This window comes from Microcaecilia unicolor, chromosome 1 (assembly GCF_901765095.1).
Source record: "Microcaecilia unicolor chromosome 1, aMicUni1.1, whole genome shotgun sequence".
NCBI lineage: Eukaryota > Metazoa > Chordata > Amphibia > Gymnophiona > Siphonopidae > Microcaecilia > Microcaecilia unicolor.
In genome coordinates, this window is record NC_044031.1 from 652,586,270 (window position 1) to 652,610,798 (window position 24,529).

Here is a 24,529-nt window from a genome sequence, read left to right on the forward strand (position 1 = left end):
CTCCCCACTGCAGAACTGGCACCTGCCACATCCAGCCCCCATGAACAGCAACAGGGCTTCTCACTGTTCATCCTCTGTACTGTGTTGGCTCCTAGGGACAGCTTAGGTGCACCTCCACCACTAGCAGGCAAGGCCCACCGCACACACTGTCAGTTAGATACTCCACACCAGATCAGTCTATTTTTTTGTTTTAATTTACTTACAATCTGTTGACAGCCACCCCAAGCAGGCACTCATGTTTCACACTCCTAAGAGGGGAAGCTGGGGCACATCCAAATTCTTAATCTGACCTTACTGAAGGGACAAATGCAGGCGGGAGGAAAGCGAAGTACCCAACCATGACACCCCACTCTCACTGACCCAAAAGAGACCTTACTGTCTCAAATTCCTTTAATATATTCCTCCCCACCCTTCCAAAAAAAAAAAAAAAAAAAAAAAAAGGCTGGTCTGGGGCTATGGAAATGGCCCAAACGGCATCACCCGGCTATCTAGCCTACCTGAACAAGTCAAGACTGCACGGGCTTACCTACACCTAGCATCTACTGGAAACGTGAGAACTACTGACTAGCTAGTGTCTGCACAGGATAGTTGCAGGATTACACTGAAGTCAGTAGTTCTCAGTCTCTATCTGCTCGTGAGTGCATAAACCAGAGTGTCTTGACCAGTCTGGAGGGATGCCAAGGAACCATGGGTTTCCACGATAATGCCTATCTGTAGAAAGTGGTGGTGGGCATGTTCTAAGAGTGATTCCCAACCCTGGTCCTGGAGGCACCCCAGCCAATCAGGTTTTCAGGATATCCACAATGAATATTCATGAGAGACATCTGCATGAACTGCCTCCACTGTATGCAAATCTCTATCATGAATATGCATTGTTGATATCCTGAAAACCTGACTGGCTGGGGTACCTCCAGGACCAGGTTTGGGAACCACTGTTCTAAGATTTAGAAAGGTCAGGATCAAGTTGAATAGCTAAATTAGATCATGTTCCAAAACCTACAGATAAATTAAGGAAACATTTCCAAAGTACACTCTTTAAAAACTTTTTATTTATATATATATATATAATATATATAAAAATCATTTAACAGGTAAAGCGTAATTTCAAAACTGGTGCCACAGGAAATCTAGGCTCGAAGCCTAAAGGTAGAAATATCATCCACATGGTTTCTAATGACTGGAAGAAAAGTTGGGTTCTAATGGAGTATTATTTGCAAATCTTGAAGTAATGTATCTGTTTTACATACAAGGAGAAAATTCAAAATAAAAAAAAAAAAGACAAAGACCCTTAAGATTCCCAGAGGTTAAAAAAATTCTTTAAAAAAGGCAATTAAGAATTATCACATGAAATCTACTACCAGTTTTATTAATTTACAATGTGCAGTCAAGATTAGAAAAGGAATTTTCTGGAACAAAAAAAAAAGCCCCAACACACAAAAAATCCCCCCACAAAATGGGGGGGAGGGAGAGGGGAGAAGCAGCACATGAGAATGCTGAAAATATAAAAAAGCTGTGGGAAATCACTTCTTTTCAGTTCTCTCCTGGTTCCTGACCACTGGTTCTCCCTAATGTTTCTCTCTTTATATTCTGGTTCTCCCTCCTCAGCTTTCTGTTACTGGATAAATCACTGGACTGGGGATTTTTACTCCTGCAAGACAGAATCTAGTCCCGATAGCTGGAACTGAACCAGTCCATGCTCCACACTGGAAGCACTGCAAATCTAGCATCAGCTCACCTGGCACATCATGCACAATTGTTTTGTTATCCAGTAAATCATCATTTAGGTGTCAAAAATGTGCATTTTCGTGACCACCTCCTGCAGACCAACATTCTCCTCTCCTATCACCTCTTCTGACATGTCCCTTGCTCACCCTCCTAATGTAGTGACACTTCATTAGCAAATCAGACTCGCAGAATATCCAGGCGAAAAGAGCACTAAAACATCTCAATGGCGTCGTGAAACTAATAGCTGCCTGCCTTACCCCCCCCCCCCTCCCAAAAAATGCAGAATTCACTGTGTTCACTTTCTACATTGACTTCATACAGTAATAACAAGCCAATTTCACAGCTATGGGACAGACTCTCCTTGGTGATACTCATTTCCAAACTGAAAAGAAGATTTCACAAAATTATTAGCATGAAAAGAAAGGTGCAGATGAAATAAGTAGCCAAAAATAATTGGGGGGAGAGGGGGGGGGGAAGGCACAGATAGGTTACATATTATCATGAAAATGGTTTTCCAGAAATCCCATCTGTGCTCCTATGTCCATAATAGAAGGAACACTCGCCGTTTGTCACCCCCTGGAATGTGTACACGGATCCCCTTCTCCTCATCCCATTTCTACCAGTACAAAAATAGACTATAAGAGTTATTTTCCCACAGAGCCCGGACCTCATCCCTCCTCCCAAACCAGACCAACACAACTTCCCCTTTTTCCATTTCCTATAAGAAATGAAGGATTTAGTCACATTCCAGTCCCCTACAGTCCTTCCTGGAGAGTTCTTCGCTACCAGGAGACTGGGGAGCAGATCATCCTTGGTCTCGTCGTCCCGCGGCACGGGGTTTGGTGAAAGCAGGCAAAGGGCAGTTCCAGTCCTGGCAGTTGGCACTTTATTTTCCTTTTCTTTGTCATGTCCAGAAAGATCAGTTCCAGAACAAACATGAGGGTTTAGTGTACATGTCAAAGCCTGGAATTTAATTCCTTTGCTAGAAAGGGAAAACAAAAGGAAAACACAAGTGTCAGAAATTAGAGGATGTGGGGTACTGCCCCATGTGGGGAGGGGAGGGGGGAGAGGAGAGATTTTACCAGGTTCATGATGCAGTACACAGTCACCTTACCAAATCTAACAATAAACTACCTCCTCTTACATTTCCTGGATCGTGTTTCCCAAAATCCTTCAAAAAGCCTTTGCCCTGCCCTTGTCACCAGGATAACAAAAACAGAGGTGCTTGTGTCCCTCTCTGCATGCATCAGCTCCCTGCTGACTTCTAATTTATCTCCCATAGCTTTTTCACTAGACGTTACCATATTCCCCTTATCCATAAAACTACCATAGGTGGTTACTGGGACCCCATTTCCTATGTATACCAGACACTTCTGTTCCACCCTCTTCTGTGCAGTTGACCATGAGAGGTCACCAATTCATTCCCCTACTTCCCCCTCCAGGGTATACCATGAGATGTTACCTTACGGACACATGCAAGAGTTGTTAATGAAGCAGTTCATCGGCATCCCTGTGATCCAGGGAGACCTGACTGGAAGCTGGCTCTTCCTGCTGTGGGGAGTGAGACATGCAGTGTTAGTCACAGACACAAGAGGGAGAAAGATCCAGGGAACAGCTAACTCCTATTGTAATGAGACATGCAGTATGTATTAAAGACACAAAGAGAAGTTAGTACCAGCAAGCCAATCTACATGTAAATCTGCAGCAGGAAGCACAAGAGCTTGCAACAATGTAGTTAGCAAAGAGAAAAAGCAATGTAGGCAAGGAGAGAGGGGGGGAAAAAGTGCAAACAGGTAATGATGCACCTGCCATTACAGAAAAGTTCTGAACACAGTGAAAAGCTAGCGAATTTTAACTCTCACAAGCCACCAGGAAGAAGTGCTAAAGGGAAGGCTGATTGGGGAAACAGCAGAGGAATGAAGCCTATACAGACTGACTTCTGACCCCAGGCTACCAAAGACGTTGTTCTTCACAAATTTCAGTCTGGTCTAACACAAATCTTCATACAATTGTCCTTTGTTTGTTATGAAGTGTTTTGTTTCCACAGCGTCTCATTTTATCCAGTGGGTCCAATTCACCCCTGTCCCCACTGGAAAATATAATCAGTCACATAGTGAGGAGGCCTGCATGCCACTGAAACCCCTTACAGGAGCACAGGACACCAAGGGCAATTACATTACCTGCAATGATCCTCTGTAGCAATGAAATTTTGGGTATTCTCCCCGATTAGTGGATTAACCAGCAGGCGGGCATGAAGATGTGGTACTTAATACACACTGGTAAGTGGAGGGCACGAAAAAATGGTAAAGGGGGGAAAACTACTAAACAGGGAGTAACCAAGTAGCCATTGTGCTTTTTATTTAGGTGGATGCCACCAAGCAAGCACAAAGGGGGTTAGACCCACTGGCTAAGATATCTATTACTGGCATCATTACGTGCACCACCACAATTACTGAACAATGGCCAACTTTCCCTTTCTCCTAAATTTTCCTGACCATATCTTCCCTCCCAGCAGCTGTCAAGCCTTCTTCCCCTTTTATATCCCCCCCCCCCCAAAAAAAAACAAAACAAAACAAAACAAAACAAAAACCTCATGATTGCTATACAAAACACTATGTTGCTGAACTGGTGCTACATCAAGCAGCTGAAGCAGTTCTCTTCTGCACAACTACTTATAGATGAAAGGAGGTGGCAAAATTGAAAACAGATGGGCAATAAACTGCAGGACAGGAGGGCCTCCCCAACTATGCCAACATGTGCTTTTTCAGATGACTGTTTTAAATGAGCTTTTGTCAAGCTCTAGAACAGTTCTGAACCACTAGGCAGGGCTGCAGACAAAGAGCAGGGTCTGGGGGAGGGCTGCTGTCCCCACCCCTTCACCCTCCTGCATCTGCTCCTCCCTCAGTCTGTCACTCTCCTGCTCCTGTGTGACAGGACCCAGGTTATCACATTAACACAATAGCCTGGGTTCTGACACAAGGGAGCAGGAGAGACAGACCGAGGGAGCAGAACCGTCTGCCTGTCTCCAGAATCCTTGCCAGCACCGGGTCGGGCCCCCTTTGGAGGCTGGGGCATCTTACCACCACCCCCCCTCAGCAGCCCTGCCACTAGGTGGTGTTGACTTGTTTATTTATTTTGCTGCATTTGTATCCCACATTTTCCCACCTCTTTGCAGGCTCAATGTGGCTTACATTATGCCGCAATGACAATTGTCATTAACGGAATGAGAGGCACAGAGTATTGTTACAATTAAAGGTACATGAAATATCAAGAAAATTAGAGGTAGAGAATTAGCTAATAAATATCATCAGGTATGCAAAATGTAGGATAAAGTATAGCGTTAAATAATAACCAAATAAAGTAACCAAATTAAGGAGTTCAATGTTCATTGGTTCTAATACAGATATGGTATTGAAACTAACCATCCACAGCTACTTGGCTTGTTACACTAAGTAGATTGGCACTGTCACTATTAGATTGTTTACAACTAAACGATCGTCTTTTCTCCCTGCAAGGGATGTCTCACGCTTAAACGTTAAAGTTAAGAAAATAAAAGCTTTTAACTATAAAAAGGGCTATAGATGTATACAGGACTAGGAGATGTACACATGAGCAGCTAGGTCAATAGTATTTATTGATTGGGGCCCTTTAACACAAACAGGTCAGGTTTTCAGGATCTAATAAATATGCATGAGGTAGTTCTGAATATGGTGGCAACAGCACACATGCAAGTCTGTCAAGCACATTTGCTAGGGATATCCTGAAAACACCCTATTGTGACCCTTGAGAATATCAGATTTAGGCAAAAGCATTTAGTTTATGTTTGGATTCAACTTCACATTAAGTCCTGCAAATCTCAGTGGATGAGAACGAGAGGTCCACCACCACAGAAATTGATGGCAGATAAAGACAAGCCCAACAGTCATGACTGAACCAACAATCTCATAGTATTAACATTTTACTTGCTAAGTTACACTTTAAAGATGTCTTCCTCTCCCCTACCGAGAAACAGCATCACAGTATACAATACGAATGTGATATAAAATATACGTACTTGACTCTCGATCCATTCTTGCCATTTTCAGGGCTCAGTTTGTAAAGGTCTGACAGCAACGCCAGCAGTTGGGAAGTAGAGCCAGTGCTGGGCAAAGCCTACTCCAGCCCATCTTTCTGTCTGGCCACATATGGGACACGGGCTGTAAAGAGTCTGTCCAGAATTGGCCTCGCTTTCCCACTGCTGGAGTTGCAGTCTAAGCACCACTCCTTGCCCATCATTAATAGCCTCCTAGCTGTTGATGTGTTCAACAGCCAGGAGGCCATTTATGATGTTGTTGTCTTATTTTGATGCGTTGTCTTATTTTGATACTATCAGAAAACGTATTTCCTGACCTTTTTCCTAAATCTACCACCCTGCAACCTCAATTTACGTCCTCTAGTTTTACCACTTTTGTTTGTAGATTAATACCATTCAAGTATTTAAAAGTCTATCATAGCTCCCGCTATCCCTTCTTTCCTGTAGGGCAGGGGTTCTCAGCCAGTGTTGTCACGAGCACCTGGGAGCTGTGTCGTGGGGCTGGCACTCAAACTGCAGCACTTTTGTTCAGCATTTGCATTGCAGTTTCTCTCTCCTCTTCCCTCTCATTTAGCATCTTCCCCTTGTCCTTTCTCTGCCACCAGCCCTACCCCCACCCCCCCGGCTGCTTGCCAGCAGGGGCAGCATTAACAGGCTACCTGAGCTGACCCAGAGCCTTCCCTCCACTACTGACCCAACCCTGTGATGCAAATCTGTTTATGCCTCTGCCAGCGAACAACTCAGGTTTTGCAGCCTAGAGAGAGGCTGACCAAGGGAGAACGAGGAAGATATGTCAGACCATGGGGGGCTGAGGAAAGAGGAAGATGTCAGACTGTGAGGGCAGCTGGGGAGAGGGAGGTGCCGGACCATGGGGCAGGTTGGGTAGAGGGAGAGTATGAGAGAGAGATACTGGACTGTCAGGGATGAAGGAAGGAGATGCAGCTGTACAAACCTTGATGCAGTGCTCTTCCTAGGTTGTGTAGGTAGCAAGTGCACTTAGCAGGCTTTCACTTCCAGTGGATATTTTGCCATCTACACAACCCAGGAAGAAGCAGGGCATCAGGATTTGTGTAGCTGCATCTCCAGCTACCAGGCTGAGCTTCCTGCTGCTGTTCTCTCTTCCAAGCCACTACCTTGCTGACACTGAGGGTGAAAGGGAGAGAGGGGACATGGAGTTGCTGCACCATAGCAGGGGACAGGGAAATGCTGGACCACAGGGGTGGAGGAGACAGGGTGATGATGGTTTGCAGATGTGGGTGGAGAAGGAGAAAGGAGATGCTGAGCTACAAGTGTGTAGGAAGAGGAGGGAAGGGAGATGCTTGGTATGGTGGAACCAAGTAGGATAGACTGTGGGGGTGCTCAAGGAGTTGAGTGAGTGGAGGATGGTGAGTACAGAATGTACAAGTGTAGTAATGGAGAGTGGGTGAAAAGGAATGGAATAGACCAGAGATGGAATGAAGTAAGAGAGCTAGAGGGTGTGAGGAAGAGATTGAAAGTTGATAGGTAAGTAAAATATAGGTGGAGCACTGAAGAGCAAGAGGGTGAAATTTGAATGAGCAGAAAAAAAAGAGAAAGAGGAAACATGTCAAGAGATGAATGAAATGAGGGAAGAAGACAAGAGAAGTGCAGAAAGGTCAAATGGACAGCACTCACTGGAAAGAGCACAAGATGAGGCAGAAAAAAAGAAAGTCTGAAATGCGTGGGAAAAATAAAGTACCCAGATGTAGAAAAAAATGTGTTTTATTAGGTGGAATATATTAACTTTGGGAAATGTGTTTGCATTTTGTTGGAAATGTATTTGTTTCATTTCTCCTACATTGTGGTACCTGCCTAGTTTGACTTCTTGGGGTTCCTAGTTCAATTTTTGTCTTTGTATATGTGTTTCTAATTTGTGATCCCCTGTTCTATGAGGTTCTGTCTGTTTTGTGTGACAGATGTGTTATTCTGTTTGCATGTTGAACTCTGTAGCAATCCACTTGTTCTGTTTTACTAGTAGGTGTATTGGTGTTCTAGGGCCCTATGTAATATTTGTAGTTAGAGAATGACACAGGAGTGGGTAGCTGTGGTAATGGAGAAAAGATTTTCCATGTTTTAACGAGGGTGCAAACTGCAATCATTTCCCCACCCCGCGGGAGCGGTAGTAATCCCTTTACCCATGTTAACAGATGCCTACATTTTACTGCTGGGACACAATCTGGCCGCCTCCTCTTGTTCTGCTCCTGCTCCCTGCTTGCACATCAGACACGAACACAGTCCTCTGAACACCGGCATATAAGAGTACCCTCCCCGCCCACCATGCTGACATCACCAGAAGAGAGGACCACGACTGGCCTCTTTTCGTCTCATTTCATGCTGGCACCAGCACCACACTTTTAAATAGCGTGCCACCACAGCAGCCATTTTGTGGGTTATTTTTCAATGTGGTGGCTGGTGGTGGTAGTATAGCTGGCATTGTCAGGCTAAGGAGCGAGTGTAACTAATAGTACAGGCTAATGAGAAAGAGTAGCTGCCGCAGACAGCACACCAGTAGAGAAGAGAGGATGGAGTCGGGAGTTGAGGCTCTGCCAGAGGACTCACCAGGCAGGACTCAGTGTGAGGAGAATAAGTCCAGAACACAAGGTACACTCGGATATTGTGGAGACCATGGCAAGGTCCACCCCCAGCCCTGCTCCCCTAACATGCCAGCTTGTGCAGCATACAAATGTACACAAATTGATTTAGAGTAGTAATTAGTAATTGGTTTAGAGTAGTAATTAGTTCATTTGGAGGTGATGGTTAGAGGGACTCCCCGAGTCCCTGCAGAGATTTTTACCTCGTAAAAGGCTGCCAAAAAACAGATATTATAGGAGTTCAGGTGCTCAGACTTGTGTTACTATTTATAATTTAAAAAAAAATCATCCATTAGGTTGAGACCTGGCCTATGAGCATTTAACATCATCTTTTTCTGTGCCTACATGAAAAGAAAAAGATGGCATGTGGGAACTTACTACTACTACTAATTTCTATAGCGCTACTAGATGTATGCAGCGCTGTACTTGCTCCTTTTGTAGGAATGCAGTGGTATATTATAAAAATGCACTTGCCTTTTTTTACTACAATTTCAAGGAGAGGTAATGAGGGAAGGACTTCCTTCATGCAGAAGTTCAGAAAGTCAGTCTAAATGTAGCAACATTGCCAGTTCTTAAGTTAATTATGTTCAGTGGAAAATAAATCTGTTGGCTCAGGCTGTTTGCTATGTGAATATTCCATCACCGTTTCATTATTGCTACCACCAATATTACACATTAAGGGCATTTGCTTTAAACTTTGTTTTAACTAGTTTATTCAGTCCATGTGCACATGGTTTTGCTTTTTAAACCCAAAGGTGAATCCTAAGGGTGGTTGAACAATTAGGTATAAAATGTGTTGTTTCTGTTTTTTGGGTCTTATCTGTTGTCTAGAATTTTGGGAGATGGAAACGTAAACATAATAATTAAGTTCTGGATCTACTCTGAGTCTGTAGAAGTTGTTTATTTTTGCAATATGTGTGTGGATCAGTGGATGCCTGTTCTGGTATGTACATCAAAGAAATGGCTATGATTTCTGAACATATGGCATGAAAGAAAGACTGTTAAAAATACCCAGTTAGTACTATATATGGCATATGCTAATCTCAACTTTGTTAAATGTTTCAGACATCCATCTACTCGCTCCCATGATATAACTGAATTCTATTATTCTGTGTCACTGAATTTTCAAATGTAAGATCTTATTTGCTGCAGTCAGTGCGTTTCTTGACTTGGATCTCAAAGATATTGTTGAGATTAGAAGGGTAGAGGGTGGCAGGGGGTTTATTTCAGTTGCTCGTTTGAATTAGATTATATTTATTTGCTGTGGCTGTGCTTGGAAGGGCTATAACAGCTCAGGCCCTTTCTGGCACCTTTGTAAGTGGGGCAGGGAGGGAGTATAGAGGGGAAGGGATATTTGTGAAAGGGGAGGAGGGAGGGAAGATAGTGGATTATCTTCTATTTTTGCTTTATAAATAGTTCAGAATATTGTTCCTTTTTATACTGCAATAAAAAGATTTAAATATAAAATCAACTGTTTGAGACGTCTGTGGACGGGGACAAACTTTGTCCCCACATCATTCTCTATTTGTAGTGCTGCCCTATTTATAGGAAGGGTTCCTGTTTGAATCATAGGAATTAATGTTATTGTTGTACAGTAGGTGTGCTACATGTTAAGATTTTTTCAGGTTTTGTATTTATTTCACAATGTTCCTGGTAGTGGAGAGATTTATGTTACCATTAGTTGGATGTCATGAGAATCAAAATGCATAGAAAAAACATATGTAGAGGAAATATGCTAGTTATGATCTGCATGTTCATGTGGGGAGGGACAAGGTTTTAATGAATTAAATGTAAACACACAGCATCCACAAGGATTGCCATATTGTACTCAGACCAAAGGGCAATGAAGGTCAGGTATGACGTGTGACACACATGAGCATTATCTATCCGGTGTGTCCTGACTGACAAGAAGGTTGAGAACCAATGCTCTATGGTATACATATTCAGGACTTCAAGTCTCTTCTTATATATCTCTGGCACAATCCTGATTCCATTTTTGTAGCCTTCCACTGGACCACTTCAAGTTTTCTTACATCCTTAGCAAGATATGGCCTCCAAAATTGAATACAATATTCCAAGTGAGGTCTCCCCAACAATTTGTACAAGGGCATTAACATCTCCCTTTTTCTGCTGGTGATTCCTCTCTATACAACATAGACTCCTCCTGGCTATAGCAACCGTCTTGTCACATCGTGTCTAAGGATCTCAAGGCTGTAAAACAACCAACCCAGTCTCTCACTCCCTATCAATATTGCTATTGCCTCACCCACATGAGCTGTGATGTCCCTAAAGATTCAAGAATATCAGATAGTAACTATGGAGAAACGTCTTCCTTTATGTAGACAAATGTTGTAAAATTTATAATAGCTCCCAATGCTATACAGGATAAAGCAGGGTTTTGACCTTAGTTTTTAGATTGTAAGCTGTTTGAGCAGGGACTGTCCTTCTATGTTTAAACTGTACAGCGCTGCGTAACCCTAGTAGCGCTTTAGAAATGTTAGTTAGTAGTTTTTAGTGCTTGGGAGGAAAGTACTCCAGAATATTTGCGGGATTATTTGCTAAGCACGTGCTATTTAGAGCATTGTGCTCAGGAAGTCAACCTGCTGGCAAGGCCTCCAGTGAGGGGCTTAAGGGTTGATAGCCACTGACATGAACTTTTTCACTCACTGGCTGCACACTGTGAAGTACCTAAGTGAGAATGGAGAGACAACCACATTTTTATCAGTTTACAAAATTTTGAATATTTCAGCAGATATTTGAATAAAGGTGGCAAGTAAATAAGAGATTAAGAGCTAGAGTGGGTAGGTTGTAGCCTAAACAGATATAAAGATGAGGCTGATGATTATGGAAGAGGGTTGGTAGTGTAACTTGTATATGTTTTTTGTCCTATGTTGTTTTTAGCACTAACATGTGGTTTGTAGCACCTGACCACAAAACCAAAGAAACCTGGAAAACTATATAGGGCTTCCGTCTGTGACAAACAGTAGAGAACCTTTACAGCTCAATTTGAGGAGGACAATTTCTTCCTTCGGGGCATAAAGTCAAGAAAATGAAACTAGGATAATGATTAAAGGAAGATTGTGTTCAATTTCTTTTTGCTATTATTTTAAAATGTAAACCACTTTATGTACCAAATAAAGAGGTATAACATATTCTAAATAAGCAAATAAAAATGAGAGGAATTCTGATGACAGCACATATGAACTGCCATACTAGATCAGACCCAAAAGGTCCAAACTCAGCATCCTGTTTCAACAGCGGCCAACCCAGTTCACACATACACAGCAGGACCATGTGCTTACTTCCCGCCCCCCATCCCAGAGGTAAGCAATGGCTTTCCCTGCGCCTACTTTAAAAGTAAGGACTTTTTCTCCAGGATATTTGTCCAAACTCTTTTCAAACCCAGCTACCGTACTTGCTTTTATCATGTCCTCTGGCAATGAGTTTCAGAGCTTAACTATGAAAGGAGTAAAAATGTTTTACATGTACTACTTTGTAACTTCATGGCATATCCCCTGGTTTTTATGCTTTTTGAAAGAGTAAAAATCAATTCACATTTACCCATTCCACGCCATTTAGGGTTTTATTAGGTTATGGGTGTTAACTACTTTCCAAGAATGCAGCAAACCAGTGATTTTCAAGGCTGTCCTTAACGAATATGTGTGATCTATTTGCATGAGAGGGAGGCAGTGCATACAAATCTCTCATGAACGTTCACTATCCTGAAAGCATGGGCCATTTTTAGCCCTCCCAGACTGCAGTTTGAAACCCTGGATCAGGTATTACTCATATTACTCATGATGAAATACAGACCAGGACATTAAACTGAATGCTTCAGATGGAAATAACCATCTCCATATTTACAACTTTTCAGCTCCTTACTTGAGCTTGCAAAAGTTGAATAATTTGAAGGCTGATTTAACTAGGTGATAAATGTGTCCCACGTCTTCAATTAGAAGCTTTATATGCACAAGATTCCTCAGAACTAAAGCACTAAAAGCTGGACAGCAGTCAGTTAGCCTTTTACAGGCTCCTAGCAAGAGCCAGCTGTGAATAAGTACTCTCTAATGGAATGGATTTTAAGCCAGGCTCCAGCAGATGTACAAGATGTACTGCACAGAGCATGAAAATGCATTCAGAATTGACCACAACAAAATGGAGTCATTTTTCTATTTGAAGTTTTATGAAATAATTGCTTCCTTGCAAGCAGCTAGAAATTTAGATCCTCAAAAATGCATCAGATCTGCTGGACCAAGCACAGGGTTACAGAACATCCCAGTTCTGACAAATTGGCGAGTAAGCAAGGCTCCTAACTTAAGTGGGATAGGTGGCATCTATCACCAACTGAGATTGAGGTGAGAAATTTCCAAGTGTGTCTCTGTGATAGAGGATAAGAAAGGGAATTGTAATAACTATCCCTAACTGCTATGTTTTTAATGTTATCAGTGTTTCTATGTTGCAGCAGCTAAAGTCCCACTCCTACAGAAATGCATTGGGCCAGTCTTTAGGGGAGACTTGCCCCATACAATAGCACTTTAGAACATGCCACAGAGGGTACAACCAAACTGAAGGTATTTATCTAGAGCATACCTGGATGCAATTCTGGGGGCTTTCAAGTTGCCCAGACTATTGCAGCTTCAGCTTACCAGGCCTAACTCATGTGAAGCTATGCAGTAGGAGCAACTTGCACTATTGCTGCCAAACAAAGCATGCTCAATATGTGCCTCAGCTGATGGCTGTCAACTTTTTTTTTTCTTTGAAGGCCCCAATACCCTGGACTCACACTGAGGAAAGGGGCTGTATTAGAAGTTTGAGGCCAAAACCTATGAATTTCAATAAGGTGGTGACAGACTGCAAAGCAACTTGGTACAAAATCATCAGCACTAATGGCTCAAGTGCTCAAGCGAGTTATCTGAAATGATCCTTCTCTGTAGCAAAAGGTTAGTTACAATGCCAAACTAAGGGCACAACATTCTGAAGCAGAGAGGCCACCAGGTCTGGTTTTCAGGATTAAAAAAGGTAAAACTACAACTACAGCTAAATATATGTAAATCCCATAATGACTTTTTTTAAATTGTAGATAGCACAGGACAGAAGTCTAATAACCTTGTTCTAGAGCATGGCAGTGGCTGTCTTCAAAGACAACAAAACTTGGGGAAACGTAAGTCATCCATGGTACTACCACAAAGATATACTTTTCTATAAATATTTCATATCATGACATAAGAAGAGATCAGATATATTCTACTAAGGGTCCTACGACCTCTTAAAAGTCTTAAACCTATTTCATCCAGATCGCTATACAGTTGTTAATCATTTATCCTCTAATGGTGAACACCCCTCACCCAGTGAATTGTGCATACTTTAAAAGATCACTTTCACAATATACTTTTTGAATGTTCTATACACAAAATGGTGGTTTCAATCCACTTTTGTTCAAGACTTTTTTTCTAAATTATACAATTTCAAAAAGGCAAACTTACCTACATTCCAGGGGTGGGCCAGGTTAAAGACTGAATTACCTGACACCCACAAAGATCAAAGTTCATGTTTAAAGCAGTTGGTCAAATAAAGCATGATGCCTGTTGTGAAGAAACTGTTTTACGCCTGTAAAATGTACTAATATTTTCCTGCATTATGTCTTGAAGTGTATTTCTCTTATTTGACCAGCAGGTGATGTTTCTTTGTTGTGCTGTTACAGAGAAATGAATGTTCTTTCTTTAGTTTTGGCATACAGATAAGCAGCAGCATATTTTTTAAATCTTGTTTTGGGCTCTGATTGGCCCAGGAGCTCATTTTCATTTGGAGAGTACTGGCTTTTGGTTCAGTCTTAGCCAGGGAGAAAAGACAGACAGATCTCTTTGCTGAGGCTCGGTGAACAGTTATATGTCCTTATCTTCCCAGGTACTTTTTAGGAAGTAAAACAAATGTTTAGGTAGTGTCATAATTGATCCATATTTCAGTTACCTGTTATTGTTTGCTGATTGCACATTTTTTTGTCCACTGTTTAGTTCTGACAATAAACACTTTTCAATTTATTGCCTCCATCTGGACAAAGAATCCTGGTGGTTTGTGTGTTGGGTCTGGGAACTGTGGGACCACTGGCAGCGTGGCCCCAGTAATCTAGAAATCACTGGGGAAATTTTTGAGAGTGGGAGACTAGCCCAGAGGTGGTTGGGACCCAGTCGGTGGGAGGAGGATGCACAAGTGGCAGGTGCATGCAGTCCAGTCGGTGGGAGGAGGATGCACAAGTGGCAGGTGCATGCAGTCCTGAGCTGTGCTGGAGTTAGACCCTCTAAGTGGTTGTGGGGTAACCCCAGGTGGGTGGCTAGGCATTGTGTGACACCTGTTTACAAGGAGTTTTTGAGGGGAAAAACCCTCATCATTTGCAGAAAACAGTGTTTAACTAGTTTATGTATAGAAATTTCTCTATCATTGCATCACAAATAAAAGAAAATAACATACAGAATATAAAGCGGCTACTACATGGTACAATGATAGTGTTTAAGAGGGCATTGTAGCAACTTTATAATTCTGTATGTTATCTTCTCTTATTTGTGATACAATGATAGGTATTTATTTACTGCCTTTTTGAAGGAATTCACTCAAGGTGGTGTACAGTAAGAATAAATCAAATATGAGCAATAGACAATTACAGCAGTAAAAATAATACAAAATGGCATAGTACACTACTTACAGTGTCAACACAATACATAATAGAGCATTTTAACAGAGTAGGGTATAAGCAAAGACGGAACATATAGCTAGGTAAGAGAGTATGAGGAGTTAGAAAATAAGGTGACTAATTTAAAGAAAGTTGCACATGAGGTCAGAGAAATGGTACCACTTCATGAACAGAAATGTCTTCTCTGTTTTCTGCAAACGGAGATTTTTTTTTCTCAAACCTGATAACCCTTTTGAAACAGGCATTTATTTTCTGCTGAAACATCATGCTTTATTTGACCAACCGCTTTAAACATGAACTTTGTTCTTTGTGGGTATCAGGTAATTCAATCTCTAATCTGGCCCACCACCGGAATACGGGTAAGTTTACTGTCTTTTTGAAATTGTGTACTTTGGAAACAGTCTTGAACAAAAGTGGATTGAAACACCATTTTGTGTATAGAACATTCAAAACGTGTATGTATGCACAATTAACTGGGTGATGGGTGTTCACCATTAGAGGACAAATGATTAACTATATAGAGGTCTGGACTTAGGTTTAAGACCTACAAGAGGTCCTATGACCCTAAAGAGGCCATTGGATACATTCTACTGTGTCATGATGTGGAATATTTATAAAAATGTATCTCTGTGAGAATACCACAGATTGTTTCTCAGTTTTTGTCATGTATAACATGTTCATATTAGCAAACAATGTACACTGACTTAGTAGCGCCTGCTTAGAAAGAAGAGTAAAGAGATGGAAGTGAAGCCTGTTTTACCTTTAATGGTTCCAGTTCAGAAAGGTCCCCAGATCTGTTCAGGCTTCTGTTGGCGTCTCGCTCATTCACCATAGAATAATGATCTAGGTCACACGGGGGTAAGGGGAGAGAGGGAACACAGAGCACACACACAATAATAATGGTTATGAGTTCAGATTCCTTATCCACCTAAAGTAGGCAAACACTGCACAGGTTAACAGTGGAATCTTAAGGATGATGCCAAGGCAGCAGATGGGGACAAGATCAAAAGGATAAAAAGCCTTTATTCCCAGAAATTAATATCACCCTCCACATCCACTCCACCCAAACCACTACCATCCCTCATCAGTCCAGATGTGTTGAACTCTACCAGCTGGCTACAGAAATCAGTGCAAATGTCACTCCAAAAAAGAACGTATGCTGGGCGGAAAAACAGGCTCATGAAATTCATTCCAGCCTGCCTCTTAACTGGAGGGGAGAGGGAGTTTGAATGGAGCAGTATCCAAACATTCCACTGTTTTAGGAAGAATGACCAAATGAAAAAAAGTATAGTTATTAGATGTCACTAATTTAAAAAGGACAGATTTTATAGTTTAACCACAGGGTTTGGCCATGCTTCATCACCTCTGGAAGGCACTATACATGCAACAATGAAGAAAACCATACAGTTCAGTCACTAGGTTTCACATGAGAATTTACACACAAAAGGACACATCTGAATCACTAAGAGCCAGCCCAACTGCAATAGGGATGTGGCAGAAAGGGTTGGGGAATGATTTCCAAGTCCTGGGTACGTATCTATGACAAAGGTGGAGCTGTTTTGAAAGGAACAATTCCCTAATTGCTATGCATCAATGTTTCTATGTTGCAACTGCTCAAATCCCACTCCCACAGAAAAGCACAAGGCCAACCTTTTTGGAACACTTTCTCTGGAATTTCCAGTTTTATATGGACCATTTTCACCAATTTTGTGTATTTTCCCCAATTTTCTCCCCACCACCCCCACCAAGTTTGGCCCTTTTCCTTTAAGATTTTATGGAGTTATTTTGCACCAGAACAGATCATTTAAATTCCTTATATATATTTTCCTTTCAACATTCTTGTTTGAAATAATAAAACACACAATTATATACCTGGTCCCATATTGCTCATTGGAATCATATCTCGATCCAATTTATCTGAAATGAATCACAGAAAAATCTTTTTAACAAATGAAATGAACCATAAAATCCCAGGATTAATATGTTGCACAACAATAATTTTATATAAAAACTGCAGTTCTTTACAGGGCTTCTAACAGGCATAAAAGGTGGCACTCAAAAATTTCTCTAGCAATCACAGCCTCCAAATACCATTCCTTGGTGCACAGAAGACAAGGGCTTATATATATATATATATATATATATATATATATATATATTTTTTTTTTTTTTTTTTTTTTTTTTTAAATCTCAGAGCTGAAGAACAAAACAGAAAGAGAGAGACTAAAGGCTCACCTCCTTCCACCTGCTGGAGACTGAGAATACTGAATCTAGGGTCACATGGCCAGGGCTCTTATTGGCTCTCTAGAGTCAGAAGTTCTCAGTCTCCACCTGCTGGAAGGAGTGATGATAAGGAAAACACAGAAGAATCCCATATATACTCTAAGCCCATCCAAACATAAGCAGAGAACATTTTGCCCCTAAAAAAAGGGAGAAAAAGGGAGAAAAATGTTAACTCTAATATAAGCCAAGGGCTTACATACAAGTACTCCTCCTCGCCTTCTTCCCTGTCCCTCCTTCCCTCTCAGTGACCAGCATCTCTCCCTCTCCCAAATGGTGACCGGAATTTCTCCTTACAGCTATGCCTGGATGCAGACGCTGACATGGAAGTAACCAATCAGGGCCGATCCAGGACACTGAGCATCTGTGGCCTCGAGGATGTGCAGATGCTTAAGGTCCCCGGACCGGCCCTGCTTGCAGTTACTTCCACATAAGCATCTGCATTCAGCCTTAGCAGTAAGGAGACATGCCAGTCACCACACTGGGAGGGGGGGGGGGGGGAGAGAAAGCCAAGAACCCAATTTGTGGGCTTTTTTTTTTTGACCCAAAAATCTCAACTTATAGTCAAGTATATATGGTACCTGATAAAGCTGAAAGAGGGAAAAAAAAGTCAGGATGGCAAAAGCACATGCAGAAAAATATAAGGCAAAATAGCTTTTTTCACATACACTGGGGAGAAGAGAAAGGCCAAAAATGAAGCTATAAGACAGAAAGATGAAATGCTGAATATTTCTGTGCCATGTTCACAAAAGAAAATCCCTCAAGAGGATCAGAAATGGCCGACAAAAGTGACCATGGGAATGGAGCAGAAACCACACCATTCACAGAAAAAAGTATTTCAGTGGTCAAAGCCATGGGACCGGCTGAAATACATTCCAAGATAAATGTTTTTTTTAATTCTAAATTGAAAAGTTCTTACTCAAATATGCAAAGTTTTTGCAAATTTTCCCCATCAGTATAGTAATGGTGCACCATGGTTAGAGCTTCTGGCATTCAGCAATTTTTATTTCAGCAATCTACCAAGTCCAATGGGAGCTCTGAGCTGCAGGTACTGCTGACTTCTTGCAGCAACACAGCTGTGCTCATATTTGTTGCTACAAATGTCAGCAATTGAATAAAAAAAAGTCAGTGCCGTCTGCAAACCCTTTTGGGCTCTGCAGATTGCCAAATCAAAAAATAAGAAATCCAGAAACCCAAAGCATAATGCTTTGATCACATCTCTCCACACACACAGTCCCCCCTTCAGATCATCCCCCTTTAACATTCTCAGCTCATCCCCTCTTTCTATAGTCACATTGTGTTACCTCCCTCAGTTCTTCTGCACCCCACATCACACAATATGCTCCCTTATCCAGTTTCCTCTTTTCTTTCACACATCCTCTACCTTTGTCTCTCCTAGCTAATCTTTCCTTCCACATGTCCCCTTACCTTGTCTCTAGCTCCCCCACGCAAACACAGTCACCTTACCCTACCCCGTTATCTCTAGCTCTTCTCTTCCCATACACAGTCTCATCTGCTATCCCCCTCCCCTTCAACACACCCACTACCCTCTGTTGTCCCCAGTTCTCCCCCCTGCCCCACAACGTCTCCCTTTCCATACATGCTGTACTTATCCAGTGTTCCCTCTCCCATTTTTCCTTAGCTCCTTGCTCTCCCAATACCTACCTTCCTTTCTACTGTCCCCAAACTCCATTTCTCAAAACCAGCACTATCATTGTTGGATGGGCTCTCCCTGGTTCAAATGCAGCTACTACTACTTAACACTTCTAAAGCGCTACTAGGGTTACGCAGCGCTGTACAGTTTAACAAAGAAGGACAGTCCCTGCTCAAAGGAGCTTACAATCTAATGGACAAAATGTGCAGTCAAACAAATTGGGGCAGTCTAGATTTCCTGAATAGAGGTATAATGGTTAGGTGCCAAAGGCGACATTGAAGAGGTGGGCTTTGAGCAAGGATTTGAAGATGGGCAGGGAGGGGGCTTGGCGTATGGGCTCAGGAAGTTTATTCCAAGCATAGGGAGAGGCGAGGCAGAAAGGGCGGAACCTGGAATTGGCAGTGGTGGAGAAGGGTACAGAGAGGAGGGATTTGTCCTGTGAGCTTAGGTTTCGGATAGGAGCGTAAGGGGAGATAAGGGTAGAGAGGTAATGAGGGGCTGCAGATTGACTGCATTTGTAGGTTAGTAGGAGAAGCTTGAACTGTATGCGGTATCTGATCGGAAGCCAGTGAAGTGACTTGAGGAGAGGGGTGATATGAGCATATCGGTCTAGGCGGAAGATAAGATGTGCAGCAGAGTTCTGAACGGATTGAAGGGGGGATAGATGGCTAAGTGGGAGGCCAGCGAGGAGTAGGTTGCACTAGTCAAGGCAAGAGGTAATGAGAGAGTGGACGAGAGTTCGGGTGGTGTGCTCAGAGAGGAAAGTGCAAATTTTGCTGATGTTATAGAGAAAGAAGCGACAGGTCTTGGCTATCTGCTGGATATGCGCAGAGAAGGAGAGGGAGGAGTCGAAGATGACTCCGAGGTTGCGGGTGCCATCGACTGAGATAGAGAGTGGAGGGAGAGCAGAAGTGGGTTTGGGTGGAAAGACAATAAGCTCTGTCTTGGCCATGTTCAGTTTCAGGTGGTGGTTGGACATCCAGGCAGCAATGTCGGATAAGCAGGCCGATACTTTGGCCTGGGTTTCCGCAGTGATGTCTGGTGTGGAGAGATAAAGCTGGGTGTCGTCAGCATAGAGATGATATTGGAAACCATGAGAAGATCAGCGAGCCCAGGGAAGAGGTGTAGATGAAAAAAGAAGGGGTCCAAGGACAGATCCCTGGGGAACTCCAACAGAGAGCCGGATGGGGGTGGAGGAAGATCCATGAGAATGTACTCTGAAGGTACGGTGGGAGAGATAAGAGGAGAACCAGGAGAGGACAGAGCGGCAACAAGTTCCAGCATGCAATAGTGAACCTCAAAATCCTGTACGGTTCTCAAGTCTTACACAGCAGTGCAGGACTTCCTGCACCATGCTGACTGCAAGCTAGAAGAACTGCATGGTGCTGAAAGGCTTTTGCAGCTGCTGCAGTAGAACCAAGTTGTCCTTCCTTGAGGCAAATTCTGCACCTCAGGGAAGCTTTGCACAAATTCTGCAATGTGCAGTTGTGCAGAATTCCACCAAGAGTAACATTAGGACCCAAGGTGGTACAACAGGTTGATCACAGACAGAGCTAGTGACAAATGAAATTCACTCAGGAGGTAAGAAAAAGAGGTGTACCATGGCATACCTCAAGGGACAGTCCTGGGGCTAATTCTATTCAATACCTTTGCAAGTGATATTGTTGAAGGATAAGAAGGAAAACATTTGCCTCATCATGGATGACGCTAAGATTTGCAATAGAATGGGCACCTTAAGTGGAACAGAAAGGCGAAGCGATTAAAAAAAGTTAGAATGGAGGCATATTTTCAAAGCACTTTGGGAGGCTAAGTTCCATAGGTTTCTATGGAACTTTGGGAGGCTAAGTGCTTTGAAAATGAGCCTCATGGCCTAATGTTTGACAACCAAGATGTAATGGGAAGAAGCGAGGCACTTGAGGTGCAGAAATCCAAAGAAAATATACGCAATAAGGGGCAAAAGGCTAATGTGCACAGACCAGAAGACAGACCTCAGGGTAGGTGAAGGAGGAAAACAAATTAAGAATTACTTGGACTTTTTTGTATAAAACTCACCAATAGATCTCATTTACCTTAGATGGAAGTTGGTAGATCTTTCCTACCAAAACACTACAAAAATAATTGTTCAGAGTCTCTGAAGACCTTTCTTTCCAAATATTAGTTTTGAGCATACAGTTTGTGCCTGGGAAAATGGGAACAATTTCTGATGAGACTTAGCCTTATGAACAAAACCTGAAACTGTTCTACAGTCTGTCAGAAAAAAGTGAAGACACTTACCTGTAGCAGGTATTCTCCGAGGACAGGTGGTTTCATATTTTCACAAGTGGGTAGACATCCCGCGTCACCTGGGCTGGCAAAATGCCAAAGAGAGCACGAACAGAGTTCCAATGCGCTTGTGTGAGTGCCTTCCAGCCCACAGTGTGGCCACGCCTTTCAGTTTAACACAAATGCAAACTACGAAATAAAAGATGAAGAAAAGACAACTCCAAGGGTTGGTGGGCGGGATTGTGAGAATACGAAGCCTACTGTCCTCGCAGAATATCTGCTACAAGTATCTTCGCTTTCTCCAAGGACAAGCAGGCTTACAATTCTCACACGTGGAAAATCTCTAGCATCTAGGCTCACCCAAAACAACAAACACTGGTCAACTGGGCCTCGCAACGGTGAGGACTGAACACAGATTAACCTGAAACTATATACAACTAGATGAGGGTGCAGCTTGGAACAGAACAAAATGGGCCTAGGAGGGTGGAGTTGGATTCTAAACCCCAGACTGTTGTGTCAGGTATCCTACTCAAGGCAGATGTGAATGTGTGGACTGAAGACCAAGTCGCAGCCTTGCAAATCTCTTCAATGGAGGCTGACTTCAAGTGGGCCACTGACAGAGCCACGGCTCAACATTATGAGCTATGACATGACCCTCCAAAGTCAGCCCAGCCTCAGTATAAGCGAAGGAGATGCAATCTGCTAGCCAACTGGATATGGTGCATTTCCCGATGACGACCTCCATCCCGTTGGGATCAAATGAAAAACAACTGGGCGGACTGTCTGTAGGGCTTCGTCCGCTCCATGTTAAAGGCCAACGCTCTGAAGTCCAAGGTGTGCAAGCTGTTTTTGCCAGGGTGGGCCTGAGGTCGGGGAAAGAATGTTGGCAAGACAAATCGACTGGTTCAGATGGAACTCCAACACCACCTTCGGCAGGAACTTAAGGTGCGTGCAGAGGACTACTCTGTTGTAATGAAACTTAGTATATGGTGCATCCACTACTAAGGCATGAACTCACTGACCCTACGAGCTGAAGTAACAACCCCCAAGAAAATGACCTTCCAGGTCAAGTACTTCAGATGGCAGGAATTCAGTGGCTCAAAAGGAACTTTCATCAGCTGGGTGAGAACGACGTTGAGATCCCATGACACTGGTGGAGGTTTGACAGGGGGCTTTGAAAAAAGCAAACCTCTCATGACGTGAACAACTAGAGGCTGTCCAGAGATAGGCTTACCTTCTACACGTTGATGATGAGCACTAATTACAATAAGTGTAGAAGGTATTCAAGCAGAAAGGGGATCTATGGCCTTGCTCTCACACCAGATGGCAAACCTCCTCCATTTAAAAGAATAACACCTCTTAGTGGAATCTTTCCTGGAAGCCAGCAAGACCTGGGAGACACCCTCCGAAAGAGCCAAAGAAGTAAATTCTAGGCTCTGAACATCCAGGCTGTGACAGCCAGAGACTGGAGGTTGGGATGTAGAAGCGACCCCTCGTTCTGAGTGATGAGGGTTGGGGAAACACTCCAATCTCCACGGCTCTTCGGAGGACAATTCCAGAAGAAGAGGGAACCAAATCTGTCACGGTCAGTAGGGCGTGATCAGAATCATGATTCCACGGTCTTGCTTGAGTTTCAAAGTCTCTCTCACTAGAGGTATCGGCGGATACGCATACAGAAGGCCTGTCCCCCAATGAAGAAGGAAGGCATCTGACACTAGTCTGTCATGGGCCTGAAGTCTGGAACAGAACTGAGGGACCTTGTGGTTGATCTGAGTGGCAAAAAGATCCACTGAGGGGGTACTCCATGCTCAAAGATCTTGTGGGCTACACCCATATTTAAAGACCACTCATGAGGTTGCATTATCCTGCTCAGCCTGTCGGCCAGGTCGCCGTTTATGCCCGCCAGATAAGTGACTTGGAGAAACATGCTGAACGGCTTCCTGACAGAGGGTGAGATCCGGTGCCCCCCCCCCAGCTTGTTGGTGTAATACATTGCAACCTGATTGCCTGTTTGAATTAGAATAATTTGATGGGACAGCTGATTTCTGAAAGCCTTTAGAGCGTTCCAGATCTGGAGTTCCAGGAGACTGATCTGAAGGTTTGTTTCCTGGAGGGACCAAGCTCCTTGGGTGTGAAACCCATCTACATAAGCTCCCCAACCCAGGAAAGATGCATCCGTTGTTGGCACTTTTTGTGGCCAAGAAATTTGGAATGGAAGTCCCAAGGTCAAGTTGGACCGAACTGTCCACCACTGAAGAGAGCGCACAAGCTCCGGAGACACTTGGATAACATCTCTAGACTTCCCGTGGCTTGATACCACTGAGAAGACAGGGCCCAATGAGCAGATTTCAAGTGTAGACATGCCATGGATGTAACATACACTGTGGAAGCCATGTGGCCCAATCTCAACATCTGCTGCGATGTCCGAACCTTGGACGCAAGGGAAAGAAAGTTGTCCGTATATGCCTCTGGAAGATAGGCCCAGACAGTCTTGGTATTGAGCAGGGCTCCTATTTAATCCAACTGTTGAACCGGATGGAGATGGGACTTGGGGTAAGTTATAACGAACCCTAGCAGTTCTAGCACCCGAACAGTCATCTGCACGGACTCCCGAGCACAGTCCTCCGAGGTGCTCTTCACCAGCCAATCACTGAGATAAGGCATGGATTCCCAGTCTGCATAGCAACACTGCAACTACCGCTAGTCACTTTGAAAAGACCCTGGGAGATGACATGAGGCCAAAAGGCAACACACAGTACTGAAAGTGATGTGTTCCCATCCGAAATCGAAGATACTTCCTATGGGCTGGAAGTATCAGGGTGTGTGTATGCATCCTTCAAGTCCATAGAGCACAGCCAATCGTTTTCCTGAATCATGGGAAGAAGGGTGCCCAGGGAAACCATTCTGAACTTTTCTCGGACTAGGAATTTCTTCAGGGCCCTTAGGTCTAAGATGGTACAAATCCCCCCTGTCTTTTTCTGCACAAGAAAGTACCTGGAATAGAATCCATGCCTTTCTTTCCCTGGTGGAACGGGTTCAACCTCATGAGCCTTCAGAAGGGCAGAGTTCCTCTGCAAGTACCTGCCTGTGCTGAGAGATGAAGGAAAGGGCTCTCGGTGGACAATTTGGAGGTTTGGAAACCAAATTGAGGGTGTATCCGAACCACATTATTTGAAGAACCCACCAGTCAGAGATTATGAGAGGCCACCTTTGGTGAAAAAACATTAACCTCCCCCCAGTCG

General features: G+C 43.2%; 1 protein-coding gene across 6 annotated transcripts in view; it reads right to left on the reverse strand.

Moving 5' to 3' along the window:
• Positions 1 to 1,029: 1,029 nt before the first annotated feature.
• Positions 1,030 to 24,529, reverse strand: part of CTNND1 (catenin delta 1) — a 213,653-nt gene continuing 190,153 nt past the window's right edge. For 5 of the 6 annotated variants that reach the window (XM_030186097.1, XM_030186103.1, XM_030186089.1 and 2 more), the window contains 4 exons: positions 16,964 to 17,008; positions 15,852 to 15,934; positions 3,188 to 3,276; positions 1,030 to 2,707 (listed from right to left, as the gene is read on the reverse strand). In XM_030186097.1, the coding sequence (XP_030041957.1) occupies positions 3,211 to 3,276; positions 15,852 to 15,934; positions 16,964 to 17,008 (194 nt within the window). In that variant the 3' untranslated portion in view covers positions 1,030 to 2,707; positions 3,188 to 3,210. The remainder of the gene's footprint in view (positions 2,708 to 3,187; positions 3,277 to 15,851; positions 15,935 to 16,963; positions 17,009 to 24,529) is intronic. The other variant, XM_030186111.1, reaches the window with a different exon arrangement.